This window comes from Lonchura striata, chromosome 10 (assembly GCF_046129695.1).
Source record: "Lonchura striata isolate bLonStr1 chromosome 10, bLonStr1.mat, whole genome shotgun sequence".
In the NCBI taxonomy this organism is placed as follows: Eukaryota; Metazoa; Chordata; class Aves; order Passeriformes; family Estrildidae; genus Lonchura; species Lonchura striata.
Window position 1 is genome coordinate 25,745,863 of NC_134612.1, and position 25,998 is coordinate 25,771,860.

Consider the following 25,998-nt stretch of genomic DNA (forward strand, 5'->3'; position numbering starts at 1 on the left):
TAATTTTTAATATATTGATATAAAATTATTCCCCGGGAACTGCCTTTCATACCTGCAAAGGTGCCAGGAGCTGCTCTGAAACAGAATTTCTGAGGCCCTCTCCGTTCTCTGGTTGCATCAGACTTTATTTTTTGTGGAAAATGCATGCTCGCCTCTGGAATCTGAGGATTTCCAGAGGATCCCGGAGTGGTTCTGCTAAATCTCATCCCATTCCACCCCTCCCTGGGCAGGGACACCTCCCAAAGCCCAGGTTTCCTTCACTGAATCATTTCAAAGCAGCCCAAACTAAATAATGCACAAGTCCCTCTTCAGTGCAGAATAAACCAACAAACCCCATAAATAATAAATAACTTTATTAAAGAATTGCAGTTTCAGATGCTTTTACAGAGCACAACTTGTGCCTTACATTGGAGAACATCTTGGCGTCGCAAAGGGGATCTGGAGGGAATATTCACCTCTTCCCATTGTCATTTCAAACCCAGGATATGCTTGTTTTATTTCACAGAAAAAATCTGAGTTATCAGGATTTAACAGCAGCAACTCTCCAAGATTCCTGCTCAAATTCCAACACAGAAAACATTGCTGCTGTTAATTACTGAGAATATTATCTCATAAATTAGCTACCTGCAGAATCCATATTGTCTCCAGTGGATGGAAAACAAGCCCCTGGGTTGAGCTCTGACTTTAAGGGGTGTCCAAGCCCCCCTGACCCCCACTGCTCATTAAATGGTTTAATTATTGCCATGAATATTGATCACATCAGTTTATTGCCACTGATACCTCTCTAATTCAGGAAGAGACCATAAATAATTGTCCTTCCCTTTTCAGTGCTCAACAGAAGTGCTGCTGATTAGGTTTGCACATTAATAAACATTAATTAAAATTAAATAATCTGGGGAAACTGCAGGAAGATGAAGTAAGATTTAGAGGCTTTTTGGCCAAACAAATATTACTCTTAACTTACTAAACCCTATTTTATCATACAAACAGTACTTTTAATGGCTACATTATAATGGAGCCTTGAATTTATGTAATGCTTTAGTGTTATAATTTATATTATTTAATGTTACCTTCAATTTACAGGAATTCTTTCTGCTACACCACAGGGATAGTTCTGTGTGGTAGAGCAGTACAGGGACTGAACACCTGGAATCCCAGGATTTTCCTGCTCTCAGACACTGCTGGCTCTTCTGAACTCCTATCAAATGTAATTTAGGGTCATTCTACCCTCGGTAAAACAAAAAGAACACAGAAAGGAGAGAGGTTCCTGTATCCAGGGCTCTTTAGAACATAAGAAATGGTGAAATCATTCCAGTTAAACTCATTTCTCCCACGTATTTTTCCTATGAGTAACTCCTAGTTGCAGCTGATCTCAGAACACTGTTATTACTACAGGGTAATTAAAGGAATTAAATACTACAGATAACAATCCTTAAAATGGAAAATGATGGGCTAACTCCACAGAAAACAAACAAAGGATCAGGAATACAAAGTTGACAGTTCAGGCACAGGAAATGAGGTGCAAGCACAGCTTATTAACATAAAACCTCTGATAAATGTAAAGTCTTGTCATATTTCAGTATTTCCTCTCATTTTATGTTACACCAAAGTGAGTGTGGGGGTTCTGTAACAATTTATAATATGATTTTAAAGGTGTAGATAATAGTGCTTTCCAGTATATTCAAATTCTGTTAATTAACCTAGAAAATCAGTAATTCTTTCAGCAACCCAAACTAAAGGAAATTCTGTAACAATTTATAATATTATTTGAAAGGTATAGATAATAGTGTTTTCCAGTGTATTCAAGTTCTGTTAATTAACCTAGAAAATCAGTAATTCAGCAACCCAAACTAAAGGAAATTTGCTTTCTGTGCAACTCAGAGTGGGAAGGAGGAGCTGCAGCACCAGGCTTCGTAAAGCCTGAGATTGGTGCAGCCAGAGCAGAACAGCTCTGCAAATCCAAGCTGGTTTTACCAGGCTTAGAGATGTTCCATAAAGTGCTTTTAGGCAGAAAGTTGCTGGGTTTGGATTCACTGAGAAGCAGGAGGAGCAAAGGCACAACACAGAGCAGAGATTGGTCACAAATCCAGGTGTATTTTTACGGACACGAGCACTGAGCACCATCATCTGCTCCAGGGAAGCTCCATCCCCAGGGAGGGGGGACGGTTATTTCCTGGAGCCCTTCAGGGGGACGGGTGTTCCTTTCACACTCAGAGCCTCCAAGGAATCCCTGGGCACTCTGGATCCTGGAGCTCCAAGTAGCTTCCCTCTGGAAAAAGAACAACAATGGTCACAACCTCCATGAAGAAAGGAGGAATAAACCTGCAGTTCCCCTTGGAATATTGCTCCAGAACTGGATTTTCCTTCTGCCGCTGGAATTTCCTTATCCTGTAGGATAGCAGGGAACTATTTTTACCTTCTTGCTCCACTTTCCCTGTGGTTGTAATGGCCACTTCTGGATCTTGAAGCTTGCACAGCTTCTCTGCTTCGGCAAGGCCTGAACTTCATGACCTCCTTCTGCCACTCCTCATTAAAGGTGTCAGCCTCAGCTGGAAAACAGATACATTTATTTGAAATGTTAATAAAGAGAGGAAAAAAACATTGAATGAGTATTAGGGGGTTTGGGCAGTGATTTTTAACTTTGTAGTCTACAATTCTCCACATGACCTGCAACTGTTTTTGGGGATCTGTAAAAGAGAATTTGGATTTGGAGACTCTCAGTGTAAAAGTGCCTTTTAAGATATCTCAAGCTGCCACTTCCAAATCAGAGTGTGAAACAGTGTAAAGCCCATTAGCTGCCTAAAAACACCTACATTCATCCAGGTTGATGAATTCTTGATTCAGCTCCTCATCCCCAGTCTTGGAGTTCTTGGATTTTTTGATGACATGAGCCCGATCCTGGATGTGGTGACCAACAGATATTTTCTCCACGCCACTTTCAGAATCCTTCAGTGCTTTTCTTGTTTCCTTAACCTGTTAAAATAAAAGGGAACTGAGCGTCCTTCCCACTACAAATGAGGTAAAAGGGTTCACAGAATCCCAGCACGGGTTGGGTTGGAAGGACTTAAAGCCTGCCCAGTGCCACCCCTGCCACGGCAGGAACACCTCCCACAGTCCCAGACTGTTCCAAGCCCTAGTGTCCAGCCTGGCCTTGGGCACTTCCAGGGATCCAGGGGCAGCCACAGCTTCCCTGGAAGAATTCCCTTCCAGTGTCCCATCCAACCCTGCTCTCTGCAGTGGGAAGCCATTCCCCCTTGTCCTGTTACTCCAGGCCCATGCAAAGGGTTAATTCCTCCTCCAATAGTTTTACATCTTCCCTTCAAAAAGTCAGGTTTTCCATGCTTTTCCAATTCTCTAATTTCCTGTGTTGGCTGCAAACACAAATCAAGCCTATTTCCCTTTGGCCATCAGAAAAGAAGATGAAACAACACCTCAAGGTTTTTAATTTGGTATTAATTACTGGGGAAAAACCCCTCAGTTTAAAAATGCTACAGAGCCAAGTTTCCAACACTCTCCTTGGCAAGAGAAAGAGCAGCACCCGATGCCAAAATTCCCAGCGTGAGGAACAACCAGTTATTGGGCTGTGGTGTTGACTGGCTTGGAAGGCAGGCTGGCCCTTATCAGTGTCCGGGGCTATTATTAGAAGCCTTGTGATAAGGCTGTGCTGGAGCTGGGACACATTCCCAGCCAATCCTGCCCAGGCCCTCGGGGATCCTGGCTGGGCTTTCATGGCCGGGCCAGGTTCCCATTCCCGCTCCCAGTTCCCGGCAGGATTAGACACAACAGCTGCAAGGGAGCTGCAGCCCAGGGTTATGTAAGTGTCTGGGCAAAGGGGTGCTTTCAAGGCAGGGCTTGCATAAATCAATGCCTCCCCTGCAGTATAAGTGGGCAGGAAAAGGATTCCTTACAGCAAAGGGCATCAGAAAATTGCTGCTCTGTGCTCAGTTTTCCCAGCCTTGTGTGGGACTGTAATTTATTTTGGGGTGTACCTAAAGCACAAAATTACAGGGAGGAAATCAGACCTTTAATACAGAGCAGGGTTTGAGAGCCCTGTGTTTTCCTCAATCCCTAAATTTTCTTTGTGCAGTTGGGGCAGGGGGTGGAGGTCGGGCTCTGCTCCAGGGAACAGGGACAGGAGGAGAGGGAATGGCTCAGGCTGGGCCAGGGGAGGGTCTGGGTGGACATCAGCAGGAATTTCTCCATGGAAAGGGCTCCCAGGGAGGTTTGGGGTGCCCAAGGAAGGGCTGGAGGTGGCACTCGGTGACAAGGACTCAACCCAAGCTCAGTGATGCCAGGATTCTGTGAGTTCCAGGAGTAACTGTCTGCAGGAAAAGAAGCTGCAGACACTGCTTTGGTGTGGCTGCACCTGAATCCTGGGCAGTGGCAGCTCCTGTGTGCTGGATCCCAGCGTCACTCACCCCTCCTGGAGCCGTGCGGGTCTGGGCCGAGGCTTGGAAAACTTTGGGAGGTTCATCCCCCACTCTGGAATAGGTCATCACGGAGGAGGAGCTGAAACTGTGTCCCTCAGGCTGGATGGACAGGTCATCCTACAGAGCAAGGCAGGCCCATGAATGGAGGTTAAAATTTGGGTAAGAGTTACTCATTATTTTATTATGGAAAATATCCCTTCACAAAATTAACCCTCCTGGCCCCACATAAAACTTCAGTCTCATCTTCAAAGAATAAAGAAAAATTATAAACACAATGTAATCTGGGCAAAAACCCCTCAATTCTTACTATCTCCTTAAGGTTAGTCCCATTTTTCTTGGCATGATTTTCTGAGGAATATTTGAAATAACTGGCACTCTCCAGTGCGATAAATTTCAGAATGATTTCCAAAAGAACTCACAAATTTCCTGTGCATTTCAAGCATGCTGTTCCTCATGTTTGACATCATCCTGTCCATTGCAGAAAATGGATCCCCAAAATCTGCATCCCACTAAAAAAAAAGGAGGGAAAAAAGACTCCAGTTAAAACAATCTCAACTCTCCCAGTCCTGGAGCTGGTTTTCACATGCATTTTTAACTCAAAAAGCTTTTCAGACTGCACTTCACACACAAACAAGCCAAAATGCATCTTTTCAAAAGGCAATTGAGGGAGCTGGATTAAGATGGAAATACTGGGAAGATGAAAGTGGAAGATTTGTCGCTCAGATGTCAAACTGGCCACCAAATGAGTTTATGTAACAAAAATGTTCCTTGGATATTCAAATATCCAATTATTTCAGAAATGTGTTCATAAACCTCACCAGCTTCTGCTCTGAAAGTCCTGTATGACCCTTCAGGGTTTAAATTTCAATAAATTCATTTATAGAGTTATGGCAGTTCAGTGTTGCAAACTTAAAGCTGCATTTAAGCCCAAAATTAAGTAAAATTAAAGGACAGAAAATCTTCAACTTATTTTCTGAGTACAAGAAATTTGGAATCCTCTGGGCAAGAGCTATGGAGAGATGATGGATATTTCCCAGGATACTCCAGACCCCAACCCACAGCTGGAAACCATCCCAATCCCATCTCCAGGGGCTGCTCTGCCTGACTGGCAGCAGGGGGTTTGTGCCACCCCCACAGGAGCATTCTCCAGCAGCACTCAAAAGTTTGCAGTTTTCCCAGGGATTATCCCATCCACTTCCAGAGGTTAATGCCCCAGGAAGGATTTTTCCTTGGATTTTCTTATTCCCAAACTGCAAACAGCACCAAAAGCAGGATGCAAGCACAGAGCTCAGCCTCTGCCATGCTTTGGTTACACACAGCTTACACAGGAGCTACTCCAGGGATACTAACCCCTCTCCCAAAACCAGCAAAGGGCATGAGGGAGAAGCTGGTGGCCTGGAAAAAAAACGAGCAACATCTGGAATAATTATCAGGAACAGCAGAAATTACTTTTATATGCAGCAGATTACATGAAACATTTCCCATTTAATCAAAGTCACTCAGGAGAGCCTTGGTAATTAATTAATCCCTGGGTATGTGGAAATAATATATTTATACTAATGATATTAGAAAGTGCTAACTGCCACATCTAATAAACACTGATAAGAGTGTGTGAAAAGCACTTAGAGGTTGGCAAACATCTGAACCTTCAAGAACCCTTTGTGCTGATTTCACACTTCAGGCCCCACCCTGCAATGCTCTATTCCAGTCAGGCAGCACTGAAAGCTGATTAAAATCAACAAATCATCCCACAAATCATCCCATGTTGAGGATTCCTGCAAGGCAGGGCAGCGAGATCCTGGGAAACTCTGGGGTGTTTCCAGGAAACCCAGACTGCAGAGTCAGATAAGGCCTGCAGACACAGGGAGTGCCAGAGGATCAAGCCCCTGGCAGGAACCTTAATGGAAAAAGAAGGAATTCTCCAATTCTGGACTAGCTTTAGGAACTCTTCAGATTTCTGTCAGGACAGATTAGGCAGAGATGTAAATAACAATATGTATTTTTTCTCTCAATATCAAGTCCTCACCAGTAAGAGTTATTAGGCATACAAAGATTACAAACTGTGTTTTGTAACACTAAAAAGCCACTATAATCTGTTAAACATTTGTCTGGTATACAGGATCATCAGATATCCCAAAAAATCCAACTAACAGCATCTCTTAATATGTTTCAGCTCTTTCCTCCTTCCCTAAAAACTAAACTACTAGCCTGCTGGAGAAAGGAAAAGCAATTTTAAACTTGAATCCTACAGTGGCACTCATTGAGTAGTCCCAACTATTTTGGTTCCTTTTAAAGCAGTTTTAGGCCTGCTGCAATTTAATTAAACACAGAATTGCAACACTACTAATCAGCATCAGTAATCTGAATGTATTTTGACATGGTAGCAAAGCTCCACCTTTTTCTACATAAAAATGTAATTTTAAAGGTTTCAGTCCTTGGTGGAGCAGCAGTTGGAGATGACAAGGCAAAGCAATCAGCGCTGAGCCTGGTGTGACATCTGACAGCTCTTCAGTGCAACAGGAGGAACACCACAAGATCCTGGGAAGGGGTTGACAGCTGTGGAATTCTTTTGCCACGGAGCTCCTGTAACTTTTGCTGCAGATCAAGGGTTTGGGCCTCACATTTGTCCCTCTGCAGAACTGGGACACAACCCCTGAGCTTTACAGGTTCCTTCTCTAAAGGAAAAGCTCTGATCTGGCTTTAGGCACCACTGATGCAAGGCCCAGGGATCAGCAGAGGGAAGCTGATGCCCTAATGAGATGCAGTTTCTATATTTGCCAGGAACTGAGTGAGCAGGGGCAGGAATGTGCCAGTTCCCCTCTGGAGCTGCAGGTGACAGGCTCTGCTCCAGGCCTGGCCACCAGCCCCTGTCACCTGCCTTTTCTCAACCGGCTCTGCAAATCCAGTGGGAAACATGAAAGCAACTGGGAGGCAGCTGCTGAGTATCTGCAGGGAAAGGAACCAGCTCCCAACGTTTATCCTCTATAAATACAGCTCTAGATAAGGGTTAGATATGATGGCCCTGCCTGCCCAGAGCTGAAAAACCACTTCAATTAAACACAGACCATTGGTTTCACTTGGTAACATGCAGAAATACTGAATTTCACACCAATTTCCCTGAGCTTTAATTCTTACAGGTTTGTATCTGAGAGAATATTAACAATCAGCCCAAATTCAGAGCACGAAGTGTTTATTTTATTCCCAGCTGCAAAGCTGAAACAGGGTTTAAAATCCATGGATGGATATTCCTGAGGTGGTGAAATCCAGGCTTGTGGAAATCAAACTGAAATAGCTGCACACAAGGGACTGAAGTGCACAGGGAAGGCACAAATATATCATGGAATTATGGAATGGGTTGGGCTGGAAGGGACCTGGAAAAATCTGGCCTTGAACACTTCCAAGGATAGTGCAACCACATCCAGGCACCTTTTTAAGTCAAGGTAACATAAAAAGGAAATACATGTGGGACACTTACTAAGAGAGTAAAGTGCTTTTCTCTACCAGAAACATTTAATGTATTATATTTATGGAAGCCAGCACTGGATAAGTGATCCGTTGGTTCATTAAATAGTCTGTTCAATGATCAGTGAAATCTGACAGATGTTTAGCAGAGATAAGGAATGTGCCATGAGAGCATAATCTGAAGAGATTTTCAACAAGGATTTTGTCTTTTTCTCACATGTACAAAAAAACCCCACCAAGTCTACTTAAATAAACTATACTCCTTCCCCTGAACTGAATTTACTGGTTTCAATATAATCGCAAATTTGGCACCATTATTTAATATCAGGACTTAATGAATGTGGTCAGATCTCCTTAAGGGATACATGAGGCTTCTGCTTCACTTATGCCATGCAGTCTTAAATTAAATTTAACCAAAAATAGGTTTAGCCCTCTTTCTTCCCTTGACCTGTATGACGCATCTCTGAACATCTCTGTGTGTTACACCTGTAGGAAAATGCTTCACTTATGCCATGTAGTCTTAAATTAAATTTAACCAAAAATAGGTTTAGCCCTCTTTCTTCCCTTGACCTGTATGACACATCTCTGAACACCTGTGTTACACCTGTAGGAAAATGTTCCCCTTGCAGCCCTTCAAGCAATGTGTGAAGGCCCCTTACAGTTCAGGCTCATTGCTTAAAGCTTCTGTTCACCTTCCCAGAAGCAGAAGAGCACAAGGAACCGGGAGAGGAAGCCCCGGGGGAGCAGCTGGGGAGGCTCCGGAGCAGAGCCAGGCTGTTCCCCGGCACTGCCGGCTCCCGAGCAGCCCCAGGCCACTTACCCTGCGGCTGTCCCTCGTGGCCACCCGCGCGTCCCGCGGGGCTCGGCCGCCCGCTCTCCTCTCCTCGGGTCTCTCCCCTCCCTCCGGGAGGCTCGGGAACGGATCCCGCCCAAAAGGCTCGGAGAAGCTCCTCATCACCTGCCTCATGTGCTCATGGTGGGCGGCATAGGGATCCCTGCGTGCCAGAGAGAGATGCGTTACTCCAGCTGCTGGACAACGCCTCCAGGACAGGTCAAACTCTGCTCTTTTAATATTCCATAGGGGGTTTTAATCCAAAATTTTTACTTGAATTACCCAACTGGCCAATCTCCCATTCCCAATAACTTTGATTTTCTCTTCCCTTCCCATCTCAGGTTGGGTTTTTGAGATCTGTTTTTCTCAGCTGCACTCCTGAGTGTGCCTTTTCCTTATCTTTTCCCAAGTATCCATCCTTGGCTCCACCTTTCACTCCAGCCTGTGTTTAATACCTGCCAGAACCATAAACTGACCCATATTTTATTTCTCACTATTTCCACCTCCAACACCTGACACTGAAGTAATTTATTTTAAATTTTCCCCCTTCATCTTCCAAAGCTTAGCACAGCCCTATTCACTGAACTCCTCGTGTCCTACTGGATCCCTCCTCATCCCTCAAATTTATCCTGCTGGCAGTTCCCATCCTCCTTTTCCTTCTCCCTGTCCCACATGCCTAAAAATACCCATTATCTTCTAAATTCAGGCCAGCTCTGTCTCCTATAGTCACCCACTGCTGCACCTGTGCTTTCTCTCTCCACAAATCCTGTTTCCACACCCCTTTCCTGTGCTTAGGAAGGAGATTATCACTGGCTTTTTGTTTTCCTCTTATCTTCCCCCTCTTCCACTAGTACAGAACTCCACTGGTATTTATTCCCAAAGCTTGGCTTGCAAGGAAAACACTGCTCAACTTCCCTAACTCTCCAAGTTGGACAAGCCCTGATATTCCTAATTAAGGCCAAAAGAGGAGCAAAGCAGGAATTTTTCAGAAGTGCAGGGTATGAGCAGTGCTGCCTGAGGGCCAGGCTGCAAAGGAACTTCCCACACAAAATGAACACTTCCCACACAAATTACCCTGCTTCATTTCCTCCTTCCATCTCATCTTCCTCTTTGCTACCCCACTGAAAACCACTTTATGACTGTGAACAGTCACTTCCCAGGTATGTTTATTTAGGTTTAATACACCTCATTTAGGTTTAATACACCTCCTTCCCCTCAACTCCTGGCACTCCCCACACCCTCCAGGACAGCACAGCCTCTCCTGGGACATCTCAGGAGGAAAAGCTCCAGGCTGCTCCTGACTTTTCCCTGCCCAGTTATCTCCTGCCCAGCTTTGCTGCTCCCCACCCCTTATCTCCAGCCCCACAAAAAAACTGTTCCCACATCACGTGGCTGCTTTGATCTTGTGCCAAAGTCACACTTAATGTTTCTTTTTTTTTCACTTTCAAGTGAAAAATACAAACACGAGGTTGGCTTCATTTTGAAATAAGACTTTTTAACACAAAAATATCCCTTTAAGCTATACCTAAATTCGTCCCAGAAGAGACTTCCCTGGGGTGATAAGGAGCTCAGCCAGCCCAGGATGAAGAACAGATGGAAAAAGCTCTGCCATGAGCCAAGGGCAGGGAATCACACGGGCACCACCCCAAAACGTGCACAATTCCAGCAGATCCCAAACCTCAGACAGGTTTGGTTATCACACACAAAGAGCTCCTTAGTACCAGGGACAGGGAAATCAGACACAAACTGGGGAATGGCAGCCTTAGGAACAGAAGGAAAGGCTCCCAATTCCCGATTTTAGGGAGTCATTAATAGAAAGAATTGATGCTGTCAAGCTCAAAAGAAACACCCCAATTTTGGTATGATCTGGAATAGGGTAAAACCAATGGAAAGGGTAAAACCTAATGGAGAGGGAACAGAAAATCCATGTGGAAGGCAAAGTTTCCAAGGAATTAAACCTTGATGGTTCCAATGACTGAAACTCAAGCCAGAATGCCAAGAGGAGGAGCTCACCCTGACAAACAGGGATGTACTGGACAAGGCACAGTCTCTGCAGGGGACCTGCAGGATCTCCAGATCCTTGCTCCAAACACGGATTTCATGTGATGGCAGCAGGTGTAGGACACTCTAATTTAACCATTACTGACTTCAAACATGACCTTTATTTGGGGGGAAAGATAGTTTTGATGACAAGGATGTGATTTTTGTTATAGCATAGAAATGATGAGGTGAAAGTGAGGGCTTTGCACACCAAATCTGTGCCCTCCACGTGTTGAACACTAAATTATTTTTTAAATTTAATTCTGGATGGAGACAAACAATTTATACATTTATTCTTCAGCACTCTGCAGTAACAGAATTTTGTCTAATATGTATTAACCTGACATTAAACATTCAAGCATAATGTTACTGCTTACTTCAGTGCATGAAAATCGGTCCTAGAACAATAAATCCCATTTATTACTTTTCTAAACTGTACTTGGTATTAGATGGGTTTCTTTTTATTAGCTATTAGATGGAAAGACTAGATCTGTTTTCCCTACTCAGGAAGTTATGTAAGGCTGCAGATTCCCTCGGGAGAGAACACCTGGCACAACAAACTCCAGGGAATTAACTGCAGAGTGTGCAGTTGGCAGGGCAAACACAACTCTGCACCTGGGCAAGGCTTCAGGCATGGAGCCCAGCACCTTTGGGTGAGTGAGTGACTGCTGCTTCCCTGGGACAGCTGCTCCAACCCAGCACTATTTCCAGTTCAGCACCACACTCTCTCCTTATGAGGCAGCTGGAGCCCATTATGACTCTATTTTGGAAGCTAATCTTCTCTGAGGTAATCAGCTCATTTCCTTCACTGTATGCAAAGCAGCCTGACAGGACAGTGCTGAGAAAATGAGTCTCAGTTTCCAGCTCATCTTTCACACACTCCCTGCCTCCACCTCCTGCAATCCCTTTTTCCCTACACCAGTGGCTACAATAACAAGGAATACATTAAAAAAATAAGCAAATGTTATTTCAAACAAGACCTAATTTCTATTATTAATTGAATTTCATGCAGTGGATCTGCATAGTGAAGTATCCTGCACAGAACTCATAAGTTGCTATAACGGCAGGAATATTCCTGGAAACCAAGAGTGCTAATCTATATGGCACAGCTTTGGGAATTCTCCTGGAATGTGCTGTAGCTCAGCAGGAGATTCTCCTTTAAGCAGCCTCAGCCAGAGCTCCCAGTAACCAGGAGATGCAGACAACAAACCACCTCACAGGGCCTGCTGCTCCCTTCCTCACCCACCCCTTATCTTGGCTGCTAATTAAACTCCTGAGAGATTTTTCAAATATTTAAAATAATCATCGAGGCTCCTCAGCATGCTCTGATCCCATTTTCATCCACTACAAATCACAGTTTCTGACCAAAGACATGAAATGGGGCCAGAGCAGGTAATTCAGCAGCTCTGGCTGAGGAGAGAAGCATTTGCATCAGTCACTCCTTACATTTAAATTCCAGGGGCAAAAGAAGATTCCTACAGGGAATAAACTGGGCTCAGACTTGAATACAGAGACAGGAACCAGCACTATGCTCATGGTAGGGGAAATCATTGAATGGTTTGGGTTGGAAAGGACCTTAAAGATGGTCCCGTTCCACCCCCTGCCATGGGCAGGGACCTTCCACAACCCCAGGCTGCTCCAAGCCCTGTCCAACCTCAAACAATTCCAGAGATGTGGCAGCCACAGCTTCTCTGGACAACCTGTGCCTCACAGGAGTAAGAACAAAAACCAATCTGCTGGGATTCTGTCACTGTGGCTCCACAAATTGCTCTGTTCAATCAGCACAAGGAGACAATTTGCCATCAGTGCTCTCACACACGAAGTTTTAACTGAAGGACACCTGGTGTTCCAAGCAGTGCTGGCATTGAGAGGGCTCAGAGACAGCCTGAGGCTAAGCGATGAATTAAACACGCACATAAATCCGGATGAGCTGCACTGCTCAGAACCCGCACTCAGGAAACTGAAGAGCAAACAAACTGCAGAATCTCCAGCCCAGGAGGTGACGATCTCCTCCGTACGAAACGTGGATTAAACCCTTCCCTGCTGAGAGGGGAGGCAAACTCAAGTCTCCGCTGCTGAACCTCGCCGAGGACGTTTAACCCCTGCAACGGCTTGAGGGGGGCTCGGGTGGGGCACACGGGCGGGGAAACGGCCCCGAGCCCCGGAACCCGCCCGGGTCCCGACGCCGAGCCCCGGAACCCGCCCGGGTCCCGACACCGAGCCCCGGAACCCGCCGGGGTCCCGACACCGAGCCCCGGAACCCGCCGGGGTCCCGACACCGAGCCCCGGAACCCGCCCGGGTCCCGACACCGAGCCCCGGAACCCGCCGGGGTCCCGACACCGAGCCCCGGAACCCGCCGGGTCCCGACGCCGAGCCCCGGAACCCGCAGCGACCCCGCTCCTTCCTCCCGCACCGATCCCTTTAACCACCCGGGTCATTCCAGCAGCACCGACCCCTTTAACCACACTGGTCCCGGTCCTTCCACCTACCCCGATCCCTGTAACCCGCCCCGGTCCCGACACCTGCCCCGCTCCCTTCAATCGCCACCGACCCCCGGCGCTGCCTCAGCCAACGGCCTGTCCCACACGCCCACCCCAGCCGCCGCTTTACAGCCCCGGACTGGCCCGTGGGAACCCGCCGCCACCTCAGCCCCCTCCCGGCCGGTCCCCCTCCGCCTCAGCGCCGCGCCCCGCAGCCGCCCGCCCCTCACCTGAAGAAGGGATCGTCCTCGAAGCACCGCCCGAGCCCCCCGAACATGGCGGCGGCCGCTGCGCTCTGCGCGGCCCCGGCCCCGCGCGGCCCCTCCTCACCGCGCCGCGCGCCGCCCCGGCCGCTCCCATTGGTCGGCGCGCCGCCCCGGCCGCTCCCATTGGCCGGCGCGCCGCGGGGGGCGGGGCTAACCGCGCGCCGCCGTTGCCGTGGCGACCGCGAGGCCGCCGCGCCAGGAGGGACCCGGGAGAGCTCCGGGAATTCGGGAATAAATCGGGAATAAATCGGGAATAATTCGGGAATTCATGCGGGAATTAATGCGGGAATCGCGGCCTCGCCGCCCCTCCCGCAGCCCCGCTCTGCGCCCCGGTGCTGGGCAGTGCGAGGCGGGGACAGGCCCGGCCTCCGCGGGGCTGCGACGCGTCCCGCTCCTCGGCGATTTGAGGAAAAAATTCATTTTTTATCCCGGTAGATGGCAGTAAAATAAAGCTGCGGCCTCCTCCCGGCGGATGGGAGCTGGCGGGACGTGGGAAAGCACCGAGAGGCTGGGATGCAGCTGTTGCAGCTGTTGCAGGGATGCAGATGTTGCAGGGATACAGATGTTGCAGGGATGCAGCTGTTGCAGGGATGCAGCTGTTGCAGGGATGCTCCGGTGCCTCCAGGGCGCTTCCCCTTCCCAAGGCTCTGTGGCAGCTCCTTGGCCCTGCCCTCCCCCGATTTTGGGCTTAAAAGGAGTCTCGGTTGTAGCAGAAGCAGCAGAAAAAGGGAAAACCCCCCAGCAAACCTTTGGAATTGTCAAAGGGAGGTTTCAGTAAAAGCACGGATTTGGGAGATCTTCCCCAGCATTAATGATTAATCACGAGAAGATGAAAGTTCCAGGAGCAGGAGAACTTGCAGAATTTTGTGTTTGATGCAGGAATTATGTCAAAGGAAATCCACCTGGCTGCTTTGTGACAAGTGAACATTCCAAGCTGGAATGGCTGCCCTGAAACCAACCACAGCATCTCCGTTCATCACAATATTGACAAGTAATTAATAAATGACCACTGTAAATGATTTAATCACTGTGCCCAAGACACTGCTTGGGGTGTTTTTAGTGTGAACAGATTTTACTGCTGCCCCTGGATCCCTGGCAGTGCCCAAGGCCAGGATGGACACTGGGGTTGGAGCAGCTGGGACAGTGGGAGGCTGCAGGATGAGGCTGCAGGGGCTGTTCATTCCCATTTTTCCTGGATCCTGTAAGGATTCCAGGGATGAGGCTGCAGGGGCTGTTAATTCCCATTTTTCCTGTGCAGGATCTGGGGGATGAGGGGCTGTTCATCCCCATTTTTCCTGTGCAGGATATGGGGGATGAGGGGGTTGTTAATCCCATTTTTCCTGGATCCTGTAAGGATTCCAGGGATGAGGCTGCAGGGGCTGTTAATTCCCATTTTTCCTGTGCAGGATCTGGGGGATGAGGGGTTGTTCATCCCCATTTTTCCTGTGCAGGATCTGGGGGATGAGGGGCTGTTAATTCCCATTTTTCCTGTGCAGGATCTGGGGGATGAGGGGTTGTTCATCCCCATTTTTCCTGTGCAGGATCTGGGGGATGAGGGGTTGTTAATTCCCATTTTTCCTGTGCAGGATCTGGGGGATGAGGGGTTGTTAATTCCCATTTTTCCTGTGCAGGATCTGGGGGATGAGGGGCTGTTCATCCCCATTTTTCCTGTGCAGGATCTGGGGGATGAGGGGCTGTTCATCCCCATTTTCCCTGGATCCAGTGCAGGATCTGGGGGATGAGGGGCTGTTCATCCCCATTTTTCCTGTGCAGGATCTGGGGGATGAGGGGTTGTTCATCCCCATTTTTCCTGGATCCAGTGCAGGATTCCAGGGACGAGGCTGCAGCTGTCGGCAGGAGCTCATTATGGGATGCTGCTGCCAGGGCTGTGTTGGCACTGGGATCTCTTGAATTGCTCAGGCCCTGCCCAGCTCTGGGGCAGCTGCAGCTCCTTTGTGCAGGTGAGTTCCGTGAGGAGCTGCAGCTCTGCCAGCCTGCAGGGCATCTCCAACGAGATTAACCAAAGAAAACTTGGCATAAACGAGCTGATGGTTTCTGCTGAAACCTGCCAACTCTTATTCATTTGCGGTAAATATTATCTTTAATTAAAAGTTTTAAGGTATCTTGTTCCTGAGCTAATGAGATCTACAGTGATTTCCCTTAGGAATTAATTTACCTTTTTAATTCTTATTCATTTGGGTGAGAGGACTATTTAAATCTGCTCCAGACTTCAGAGCTTTCTTGAGCACATTCAGCCAGAACAAAAGGTCATTTTGCCACATTGATGTTTTGTTGGTATTTGTAATTCCCTTGTTCTCTCTCCATTCCAAAGATCTCTGTTTGGGTTCCTGCCCCAAACATTTCCTTCCAATCCCTGAGTTCTTCTTAACTCCTCATGCTGAAACGTTTTTTTCCCCACCAACCTGGGTTTGTGTTTTCTGTTCCCTCCAAAGTAAAAATCAATTCTGGTGATGCTGAAGAAGATTCTGATTGCGATCAACTTTTTATATAAAATACACTAAAATCTGTGGGAAACACCTGCTGAAAACCAGGAATATTTCTGCCTTCTGGGAAATCATCTAATTCCTGTAATAATCCAAAGGATTATTTTGAAGCAGCAGGGATGATGCTTTAACACTTGGAGGTGAAAATTGCATTCCTGCACTTGTGTTTGAATGGGAAAAGTGCCAAACTGGGCTGGGAGAGCTGGAGCCAGAGCCCTTCCTGAGGCTGGACACTGACTGAAATGAATTCATTATTAGAACTAAATTATAAGTTTCCCTTCTTTAAAACATAAATACAGATAGAAATGAAACAGCAAATTCCAAAGGAAATACCTGGTTTGTACACAAGAATCCAAGAGAAAAGGAAGAATTAATGCTCCTTAGCTCATTATCAGCAAACTTTTCTGTTGAAATCCAGTCTGAATCCTTTGAGTCTCCTCTGAGCATGCTCAGATGGGTCTGACAAGGTTAAAAGTTGGGAAATTAATTATCCTAACAAGGGCAATGGAGCAATCCGAGCCAGGTGTTGAGCAGAGGTGGTTTTGTTCTGATTAAATGTAAAATATCTGTTCAGGACTATGCTGTCAGCCTTACCTGGATAAGTTGAACCCTATTTTATAGAAGATGCAAGCCAGGGAAAGACAACTCCTCCTTTCTATAGAAAAAAAAATAAATTCAATGTCTTTTACTATTGTTCCAATTTTTTTTCCATTTCCCACCCAACAACTTGTGACAGAAAACCTCCCCATGTCCTCTCTTTGTGCATAATTAGGAAATATCCCTAAAAAAACCTGCCCTTGTGTGTCTGCAGCTGATAAAAGGAGTCACTGAGAGGCTGCAGGAGGAACTCCTAACCCTGAACTTGCAGCACCAAAAAAGGGGAAGAAACACATTTTGGGGCCTGGGCTGGGCTATAAATAGAGCTGTCAGCAGCTCGTGCAGGCTGCTGATGACCTTCCTTTTATAGCTCCCTGCAGCCCAGCCCCTCCACCCACCCAAATGGAGATTGTCAATTAGGGATGAGCTAATGAACAGGGCTGGCAGGGCAGCAGATGCCCCCTGAGAGCAGGAGGGACCCTTGGCTGTGCCAGGGGCACTCTGAGATTTCCCTGTCTACAAGATTTCAGCAAAGTGGGAAAACTGGATTTGGGGAAAATTGGATTTTTTTTTTTTTTTGGTGTGTTTCTTCGAGGAGGCTGAGAATTGGTACAAATACCAATGTCAAACACCAGTCTGGGTAACAATACCTGCAGGGATTGCCAGGCTGGATTAGCTGGGTGGCCTCTCCAGGATCTCCCCAGGCTGGGGGTTTGCTAAGGAGCTGCCAGAGTGTCCCCAAGAGCTGGGTGTGACACAGCCAGCCAGGGCCTGCCGTGTCACTGGCATCCCAACTCACGCCCAAGAGAGCCAGGAGCAGCTTTGGATTTTTTGAGAAGTTCTGGGATGTTGCTTTTCAAATCATCTCCACAGCAATGATCCAGTGGAGAGTTCCTGAGGTTTGGGCTTTAATGAATCCCTGACCTTCACTTTCCATCCTGTGAACCAGCATTTCTTTTAATCAACCCGAATTTTTGTGACTTTTATCTTCTCCTCTTGGTTTTGTTCAGCAGAGTAAAAGCTGAGGCACAGAAATATTCTTTCCCCACACCATGGGCAGGAGCTGGCTGCACTGGGAGCTCCATCCCTGGTTCCAGGATGTGATCCCAACCAAAATTTGCTCCAATGGGCTCTGTTGCCATCGTGGGCACTCCCTGGTGATGGACAAAGCCTTTGGAAGCACAGGGAATTCTGATGCAGAGCTCTCAGTTTGCCATCCCCAAGTCACCAAAAATACCCATTGAAGGTGCTTGAACACCTTCTATGAAATGTCAGAATTATTCCTGAAATCCTGGCAACTCCTCTGTGCCACTGCAAAGGAGGGAAAAACTCCTGCTCCAGCCTCAGCTCCAGCAGTGGGGGAGGAGAGGGAAAAACCACCTGGATTTTGGCAACACAACAGGGGAGGAGAGGGAAAAGCCACCTGGATTTTGGTGCTTCCTTCTGCAGCACCCGAGGGAAGGCACAAATTCCTCTGCAAAGCTGGGGAGGCACCAGGAGCAGAGATCCTGGGATTTTGGGGTGGCATTCTGGAGGTTTTTCCCAGGGGAAATCTGTCTCAGGTTTATGGTGAAGGTCACCAAAACCGAGCCCAGGTTTGGCCACGGCCTCAAGCTGGAAAATCAGGCAAAAATCCAGAACAGATAAAAAAATCTCACCTGGGCAGCAGGAGCTGCTTGATTTATTTGGGGCTTCCAGAAGCCCTTTTCCAGAGGGATCCAAATCCAAGTTTTCCTGGGACTGGCACCAGGTGAAGGTCCCTGTTTCAAGCCTGTGCCCAGCTGAGGCCACGCTGTGTTTGTTCCAAAGGGTTCTCCTGCCTCAGGCTGCTTGTGGCTGCAACTAAAAATTCCTCCTGCTGCCTCAGCAGATCTCATTAATTCCATCTTCCAATTAGTCCTGGACAAACTGAGTGTACAAGTTATCACAACATCGAGTTACCAGCTCAGGTTCTGGCTGATTTCACAGGGAGGGCAAGGATAAATTGTCAGTTCTAATCAGCCAGGAGAGGTTTCACTGCTCACTTGGGAAAAAATAAAACCAGCTTTTATTACACAATTACTTCATAATTGTATTTTGTGCAGTCTCAAACTTCCAAACATTTAGCTCTGCTTACCCAGCTAGTGAGAAACAGCAGAGTTAGTAAAAATAGGGATTTTCCAACGATTCTGGGAGAACAGGGAGCACTGGGGACCCTGCTCCAGTCTCTGCTCAGACCCCCAGGGCTCCATCCCCAGCAGCTCCTGGACCATTTCCCAGGGATTGGCAGAACTGAGGAGTCCTCACTCCTCCAGCTGCTCCTTCCCAGGTGGGCTCAGAGCTGCTCTGCACTTTCCAGAGGTTTCAGTGCATTTTTAGAGGGAGAGGCCTGTGCTGCTCCAGAGCTGATCTCAGTCCATCAGCTTCTGCCAAGGCAGCTGGTGATAAATTGTTGGGAAATGTCAGATAAAAGCAAGGACTGGAGGGAGATGTGTAAGAACATGGATATTAACATTTGAGTTAAATATCTCTTCAGCTCCCAGCTGCCCAGTTCAGGAATTTGTACAAGGCCTGAAATAACACAACAATTTATAACAAAATACTGTTCAATTCACTGGTACAGAATCAGAGAATGCTTTGGGTGGGAAGGAACTTAAAAGTTAATTTAATTCCCACCCCTGCCATGGCAGGGACACCTCCCACTGTCCCAGCTGCTCCAAGCCCAATGTCCAACCTGGCCTTGGGCACTGCCAGGGATCCAGGGGCAGCCACAGCTGCTCTGGGAATTCCATCCCAGCCAGGAATTCCCAATTCCCAATCTCCCAATCAATGGCACTCGGAGCCATTCCCTGGCTCCTGTTCCTCCATCCTTGTCCCCATCCCTCTCCAGCTCTCCTGGAGCCCCTCCAGGCCCTGGCAGGACTCTGAGCTCTGCCTGGAGCTTCTCCTCTCCAGGGGAACATTCCCAGGGCTCTGAGCTCTCCCTGGAGCTTCTCCTCTCCAGGGGAACATTCCCAGGGCTCTGAGCTCTCCCTGGAGCTGCTCCTCTCCAGGGGAACATTCCCAGGGCTCTGAGCTCTCCCTGGAGCTGCTCCTCTCCAGGGGAACATTCCCAGGGCTCTGAGCTCTCCCTGGAGCTGCTCCTCTCCAGGTGAGCCCCCCCAGCTCTCCCAGCCTGGCTCCAGCTCCGTTCTGGCCTCTCTCCAGCAGCTCCAGAACTTTTTTGGGAGCAGAGCAGCTGGAAGGTGGGAGCTGGGCTGGAAGCTCTGAGCATCCTCCTCCCCCCAGGCTCCAGCTCCTGCTCCCTTCCAGCCAGAGGAGCCACCTGGAGTCCCCTGGGTGGCACTTCCAGAGGGACTCAGGGGCACTGAGCCATTCCCAGCCCAGCCACTGCTGCTCTGCATCCAAACTGGGAACGACAAAGCAGCCCAGACAAACAGAGGGGAGTGTTTGCAATCCTGGTTCATTGTGGGGTTAGGTTTTCTATCACTTTCAAGCTGAGGAGCCTCCCCAGCCCCGGGTTCCAGCTGATCCCTCCTCACTGAGGCTTCTGGAGTTCAAGGATCCCCAGTAAAAATAACTCCCTCCTTGTGAGCTGACAAATGGCCAAGTGTCACCATCCCCAGGGCTGGTTTTGGGTTACAGAGCCTGGGAGAGCCGTGCTGCCCTCCTGGAGTGACTGCAGCAGCAGGAGCTCAGCTGATCTCCTGGCCAGGACAGGAGGCTCCTCTGTTGTGAGAACCCTGGGGTCTCATCTGGTGCTAAAATTTCTCCTCCAACCCGAGCTTCCAAAGAAAACTCTGCAGCCTCTTGTTGTTGGGTCTCCAGGCAGTTTATTGCAAGTTATCTAAAAGATTTTCTCCTGGAGCTGCTGTGGTTTGCTCACAGCTCAGGCAGAGGCACACACACACCCTGACATCCTCTCTGACTCCTTCTCCTCTTCTTCCTCTTCTTGTCTCCCTGCCCAGGGCTGCTGCTGTCTTTTATATGGTATTTGGGAAGATGTTGCTGCTCAGATGATGCTGTCACAGAATATTGGAACTCAAAATGTCCCTCAGACATTTCTGGAGTTTCCAGGCCTTGGTCAGAAGCATTTTGGACCCTGGCAGGCAGCTGCAAACAGCTGTGATTTTGGGTTTGAGCCATGGAATGAGTTACCAGCTTTGGAGGTGGAACAAGCAGTCACAAAGGGTTAGATAGGATAGTAAAAGTAGTTACAAAACAGAGGGGAAATTTTTTAGTATTGTACAGGGGGGTTTTAGCACCTGTCCAGGGGGGTTTTACTTTGTACATGGGGGTCAGAAGTTCTAAGATGGAGGAAAGTGGGCTGACCCTGTTCTTCCTCCTTCTTCTTCCTCACCTCCATGTTCTTGGTGATGTTGGCACTCACAGATTGGTTTAGAGTAGAAAATCACCATTTAATATAGGTAATAGGTATTGGGGAAAACTGTAAACATGTAACACGTAATGTACCATATAAAAGATAGAAAATCACCATTTAATATAGGTAATAGGCATGGCGAAAACTGTGAACATGTAACACGTAATGTACCATATAAAAGCCCTGGGTGAGGAGACAAGAAGAAGAAGCAGAAGAAGAAGAAGAAGATGGAGGAGAAGGAGAAGGAGTCAGAGAGGATGTCAGGGTGTGTGTGTGCCTCTGCCTGAGCTGTGAGCAAACCACAGCAGTTCCAGGAGAAAATCTTTTAGAAAACTTGGAATAAACTGCCTTGAGACCCAACAAGAGACCGCTGAGCCTTTCTTTGGAAGCTCGGGTTGGAGGAGAGATTTTTCCACCACACGGAGCCACCCCTGACCCAGGGTGAGCTCTGGCAGAAAGAGAAAACAATTTCTATTTCTGCCCCTTGTTTTTCCCACGTGGAATGTGTGTGGAGAATTGTTTCCCTGGGCTGGTTGCTTGGTTGGGTTCTGGTGAGGATGGCTGGAGCCAATCCAGCCCTGGGCTGGCACAACTCCAGCCTGGCAGCTCCTTCCTCCCCCAGCACCAGCACTGCCAATCTTCCACCCCCATGGATGTTCCAGGGAAAGAAACCAGAAAAATCCCTCTGCAGGCAATGCCCAAGTTGTTATTCCATGAAAAGTGCACAGTCCTGAGGAGTTCATGGACATCCTGATCAGCGAGCTGCTGCTGGAACTATAAAAATCAACTTTATCCGGATTTGCTCCATGTTGCCAGTGGTGTTTGGAATATTTCTGTACATTTTCCATTCAGCCAAATTTTCTGGTATTTAAATTATCTAAATGTTATCTAAATGTTTTAAAATGTATTAATTTAATTTAAATTAATTTAATTTATTAATTTAATTTATTGATTTTAGTTTCTCTATTTTTAGATATACTGATTCTAGTTTTATCTATTTTTAGATATCTTTTAGTCTATTGATTTTAGTTTTGTCTAAATTATCTAAATATTATTTCCATTTCCTTTCCAGTTCTTGCTCCCAACTCTCCTCCAGCAAATTTAGATGTTGATTAATAAACAATAAATAAACAAACTGTACTTTAAATCTATCTACAACATATTGTAAAGTTTTCTAATATTCTACAGGGCTGCAAATAAAGAGAATAATTTCACATCCAATAAAAGCACCAAAATTATCCAAGACAATGCATGAAAAGAGGAATTTACACCTGGACCTTCCATGGACATCAAACAGTTTTTATTTTCTATGAAAGAAACATAAAAGGTGATGAGAAAATGCAGCAATGACAAATTTTACCATTTGAAAATGCTGAAATGAAACAAGGGAAACAAATTTTTTCCCACTTTTTCCTGCAGACAAGCTCTTGGAATATTTTGATGCAGGATAAAATGAAACTAACACTTCATAAAGGAAGTAAAAACGTGTCAGAATGCAAATTCAATAAATTTTCCTTTTATATCCAGGATCTAAAATAAAAAAAACAAACCAAGCAAAGTCCATTTGCAGGGTGAGCCTCCATTCTGCATCACCACAGGTCTGAGAACCAGGAGAAATAATCCCAAAAAGCAGCTTCCCAAGGGAATGCTGATGCAGGGCAGCTCCAGGAGCACACCCACAGCTGGGGCTCACTTCTCTCCTCTCCTGATGTGACAATTTCCTCCCAGCCTCGCTGAAGAAATACTTTCATTTATTTGATTTGGTTGATTCCCTGCACTTAGATGGATGACGGGCAGATTTTTGTGGAAGTTTATCCAGGCTAAATTCAGATGTTCACACTAAACTTTGATTATTTGAAAGTCCCACCTGGCCCAAGGGAGCTCCACGGGCTGGGAACAGCCACTGCCCAGAAGCAGCTGTGTGCTAATTCCATGATTTGGTAATTACAGCAGTGATGAGGTTGATGAAATTGCCCATTTGGAGGTGCAGCAGTGGCAGATGCTCAAGGAAAGGTGGAGCATTTCCCTCCCAGAGTGAGGCAGATGGATGAACACATCCAGGAGAGGATTCCCCCAGCCAGGAGCTGCCCAGGATTCCACAGGAGGAAGGGAGAACAGGGATGCTTCCACCCATCCCTCACTGTCCCAGCCCTGAGCCTCAGCTCCCACTCATCTCCCAACTCCTACCTGCCTCTGTACAATTTTCTGCACTGGGAGGGATCAAATGCTATTTCCTGGGCTGCCAGGTGTTCTTCACCTGAGGAATCCCCTCCAAAAAATGGAAATGGCCCTGGCTATGCTGCCCTGCCCATCTCCAGCACTGAGCTTGGAGGGAACCAGGAGAGAACATTCCTGGTTCTTCAGGAGAACCAGGAGAGAACACTACTGGTTATTCAGGACAGAACATTCCTGGTTATTCAGGGGAATCAGGAGAGAACATTCCTGGTTATTCAGGAGAACCAGGACAGAACACTCCTGGTTATCCAGCTGGAGCAGGACAGAACATCCTGGTTATTCAGGAGAGAACATTCCTGGTTATTCAGAGGAACCAGAATAGAACACTCCTGATTATCCATGTGGAGCAGAAGAGAATATTCCTGGTGATTCAGGTGAAGCAGAACAGAACATCCTGGTTATTCAGGGGAACCAGGAGAGAAATTCCTGGTTATTCAGGGGAACCAGGAGAGAACACTCCCAGTTATCCAGCTGGAGTAGGACAGAACATCCTGGTTATTCAGGGGAACCAGGAGAGAACATTCCTGGTTATTCAGGAGAGAACATTCCTGGTTATTCAGGGGAACCAGGAGAGAACATTCCTGGTTATTCAGGAGAGAACATTCCTGGTTATTCAGGAGAGAACATTCCTGGTTATTCAGGAGAACCAGGAGAGAACATTCCTGGTTATTCAGGAGAGAACATTCCTGGTTATTAAGGGGAACCAGGAGAGAACATTCCTGGTTATTCAGGAGAGAACATTCCTGGTTATTCAGGGGAACCAGGAGAGAACACTCCTGGCCACCCAGGTGGAGCAGGGCAGGCCATTCCTGGTTATCCACTGAAACCCTCCCTGCCTGCCCAGCTCATCCAAATCTCCTCTGAGGGACAAAAAGCACAGCTGAGTGTAGGAGCTCCGTGTGGAAGTGGCCTGGGATGTCCTGGGAGCTGTCAGGCCACGGGGCTCCCCATCAGCCGCTCCTGGCGCAGAGCCACCAGCCTCTGGAACCACTTCTCCTCAGCCTCTGCCTTCTCCATGAACAGCTGGCACGGGAGAAAAGTTGGCACAATCAGCAGCTCCAGGTTTGTGATCATCCCCTGGAGCAGCCACGACTGCCTCAGTGCCCACAGGAAAAGCTCAGGGGGGTTAAAGACAGAGGTGAGCCAAAAACATCAATAAAAGCAGAGACTTTTCAGGGAATCCTCAAATAGTTTGGCTTGGGAGGGGTCTTAAGGGTCATAATCATTGGAAAAACAAAGCTCCAATGCAATTCATCATTGACATGTCCTGGTCTCTGCTCTGCGCCCATTCTACAGAACTCACACTGATTTCTTCTACCTTGCTAGTTCTTAAAAAAAAACCAACAAAACAAACCTTTTCTTTCCCTCTAAAGCTCTCCCAAAGAGATTTGCTCAAGTTTAGGCTCAATGATTTAAAATTATCTGAAGTGTGTCTCAACTTTGCAAGTTGGCAAAATGGGCAAGTTCTGAGTTTCCCTCCAGGTTTCCAACTATAGAAACCAATTTGTCCTGAATTTTTATCCCTCTTAAATTCCCCAGTGATACATGAATTATATTTTATTATATAATTCATTGACAACTCCCAAACTCCTGCTGAACCTCCTGTGGGACTGCTCTGCTGGGTGGTGGGAGCAGTGGGATCTCTTTTTGCCAGGGCAGGGATTGTGTGAGGAGCTGCACAGCCAAGGCTGTGAGGTCACACAGCCCTGCTCTCATTCCAGGGGCTGCTCTAAAGCTGAAGGTGGGATAAATTCTGGCTAAAATGATGGGATAAGCACTCACATTTGGATGAGCTAAGGAATTGTCATCCTGGTACTTGATGGCAGTGGGAATGTTGGCAGCTGGAGGCTCTTTCTCAGCAGCAGCTGCCTCAGTGGCTCCCACACTGACAGGCTCCTGTTGGAGTTCAGCAGGTTCTGCTGACTGAAAAAGGAACAAACACACAAAATTTGAGTGTTTTATCCCAAAAATCCCAGCTGTGCCAGTATTTTAACTCAATACATGTCTGTCTTCCCTGAAAGGATCCTCTCAGGGATGTCCTCTCAGGTGTCCTCTCACTGGACAAGGACATGAAGTGACCAAAAAAAGGTGTAGGGAGAGAGCTGGAAAACCTGCACCACTGGGATTTTGGATCACTTCCTGAAGAAGCTGCATCAGATTCTTGGAGATTTCTACAAAAGCAAATTGCACATTCCTGGGGAAACAGCCAGGGATAATTCCAAACACTCGCTGCCATGTGGGAAAATGAACATTTCCCAAACCAGTTCCCTACAACACCTGGGGGCCAAAATTAAAGTAAATTCTGGGATCTGGATGTCTCCTGTTGGGTTTCTGGATTGAAACCAGGCTGATTGAAAACCAAGCTGCTTCTTTTCAGGGAGTAAACACAGACTTAAAGTCTGGCTTTAGATAAGCAGCATTAAAATCATCTCCACTTTAATTACAAAGTAAATGGGATTACTTTGGGATTTCAATTCTTCTGCTTTTCCTAAACAAAATCTCTTCAAACCAGGTGATTTCCTTAAATTCTGCCACATTTAAATCCCCTGAGACTATCAAGGAGTCCTTGGTGGGATTTCAGGTGGACTTAAGGTTCTCAACATTGATGCTCCTTCATAGGTGAAAAATCCTTAAATAGTGCAGCTTCCTCCTGGCTCTGAGAGGATAATGCAGCAAGAAAGGGACTGAAAATGTCCCTTTTGGAAGGAAAAATGTTCCTTTTGGAAGGAAAAATGTCCCTTTTTGGGATAATGCAGCAAGAAAGAGACTGAGAATGTCCCTTTTGAAAGGA

The 25,998-nt window shown here is 47.1% G+C and overlaps 1 protein-coding gene across 1 annotated transcript in view; it reads right to left on the reverse strand.

Annotated features, from left to right (window-relative positions):
- Positions 1–333: 333 nt before the first annotated feature.
- Positions 334–25,998, reverse strand: part of LOC110476133 (uncharacterized) — a 124,291-nt gene continuing 98,626 nt past the window's right edge. Inside the window, exons 10-15 of the mRNA XM_077785752.1 lie at positions 24,990–25,130; positions 4,850–4,939; positions 4,419–4,547; positions 2,814–2,973; positions 2,417–2,549; positions 334–2,269 (exon numbers count right to left, since the gene is read on the reverse strand). Of these exons, the coding sequence (XP_077641878.1) occupies positions 2,167–2,269; positions 2,417–2,549; positions 2,814–2,973; positions 4,419–4,547; positions 4,850–4,939; positions 24,990–25,130 (756 nt within the window). The 3' untranslated portion in view covers positions 334–2,166. The remainder of the gene's footprint in view (positions 2,270–2,416; positions 2,550–2,813; positions 2,974–4,418; positions 4,548–4,849; positions 4,940–24,989; positions 25,131–25,998) is intronic.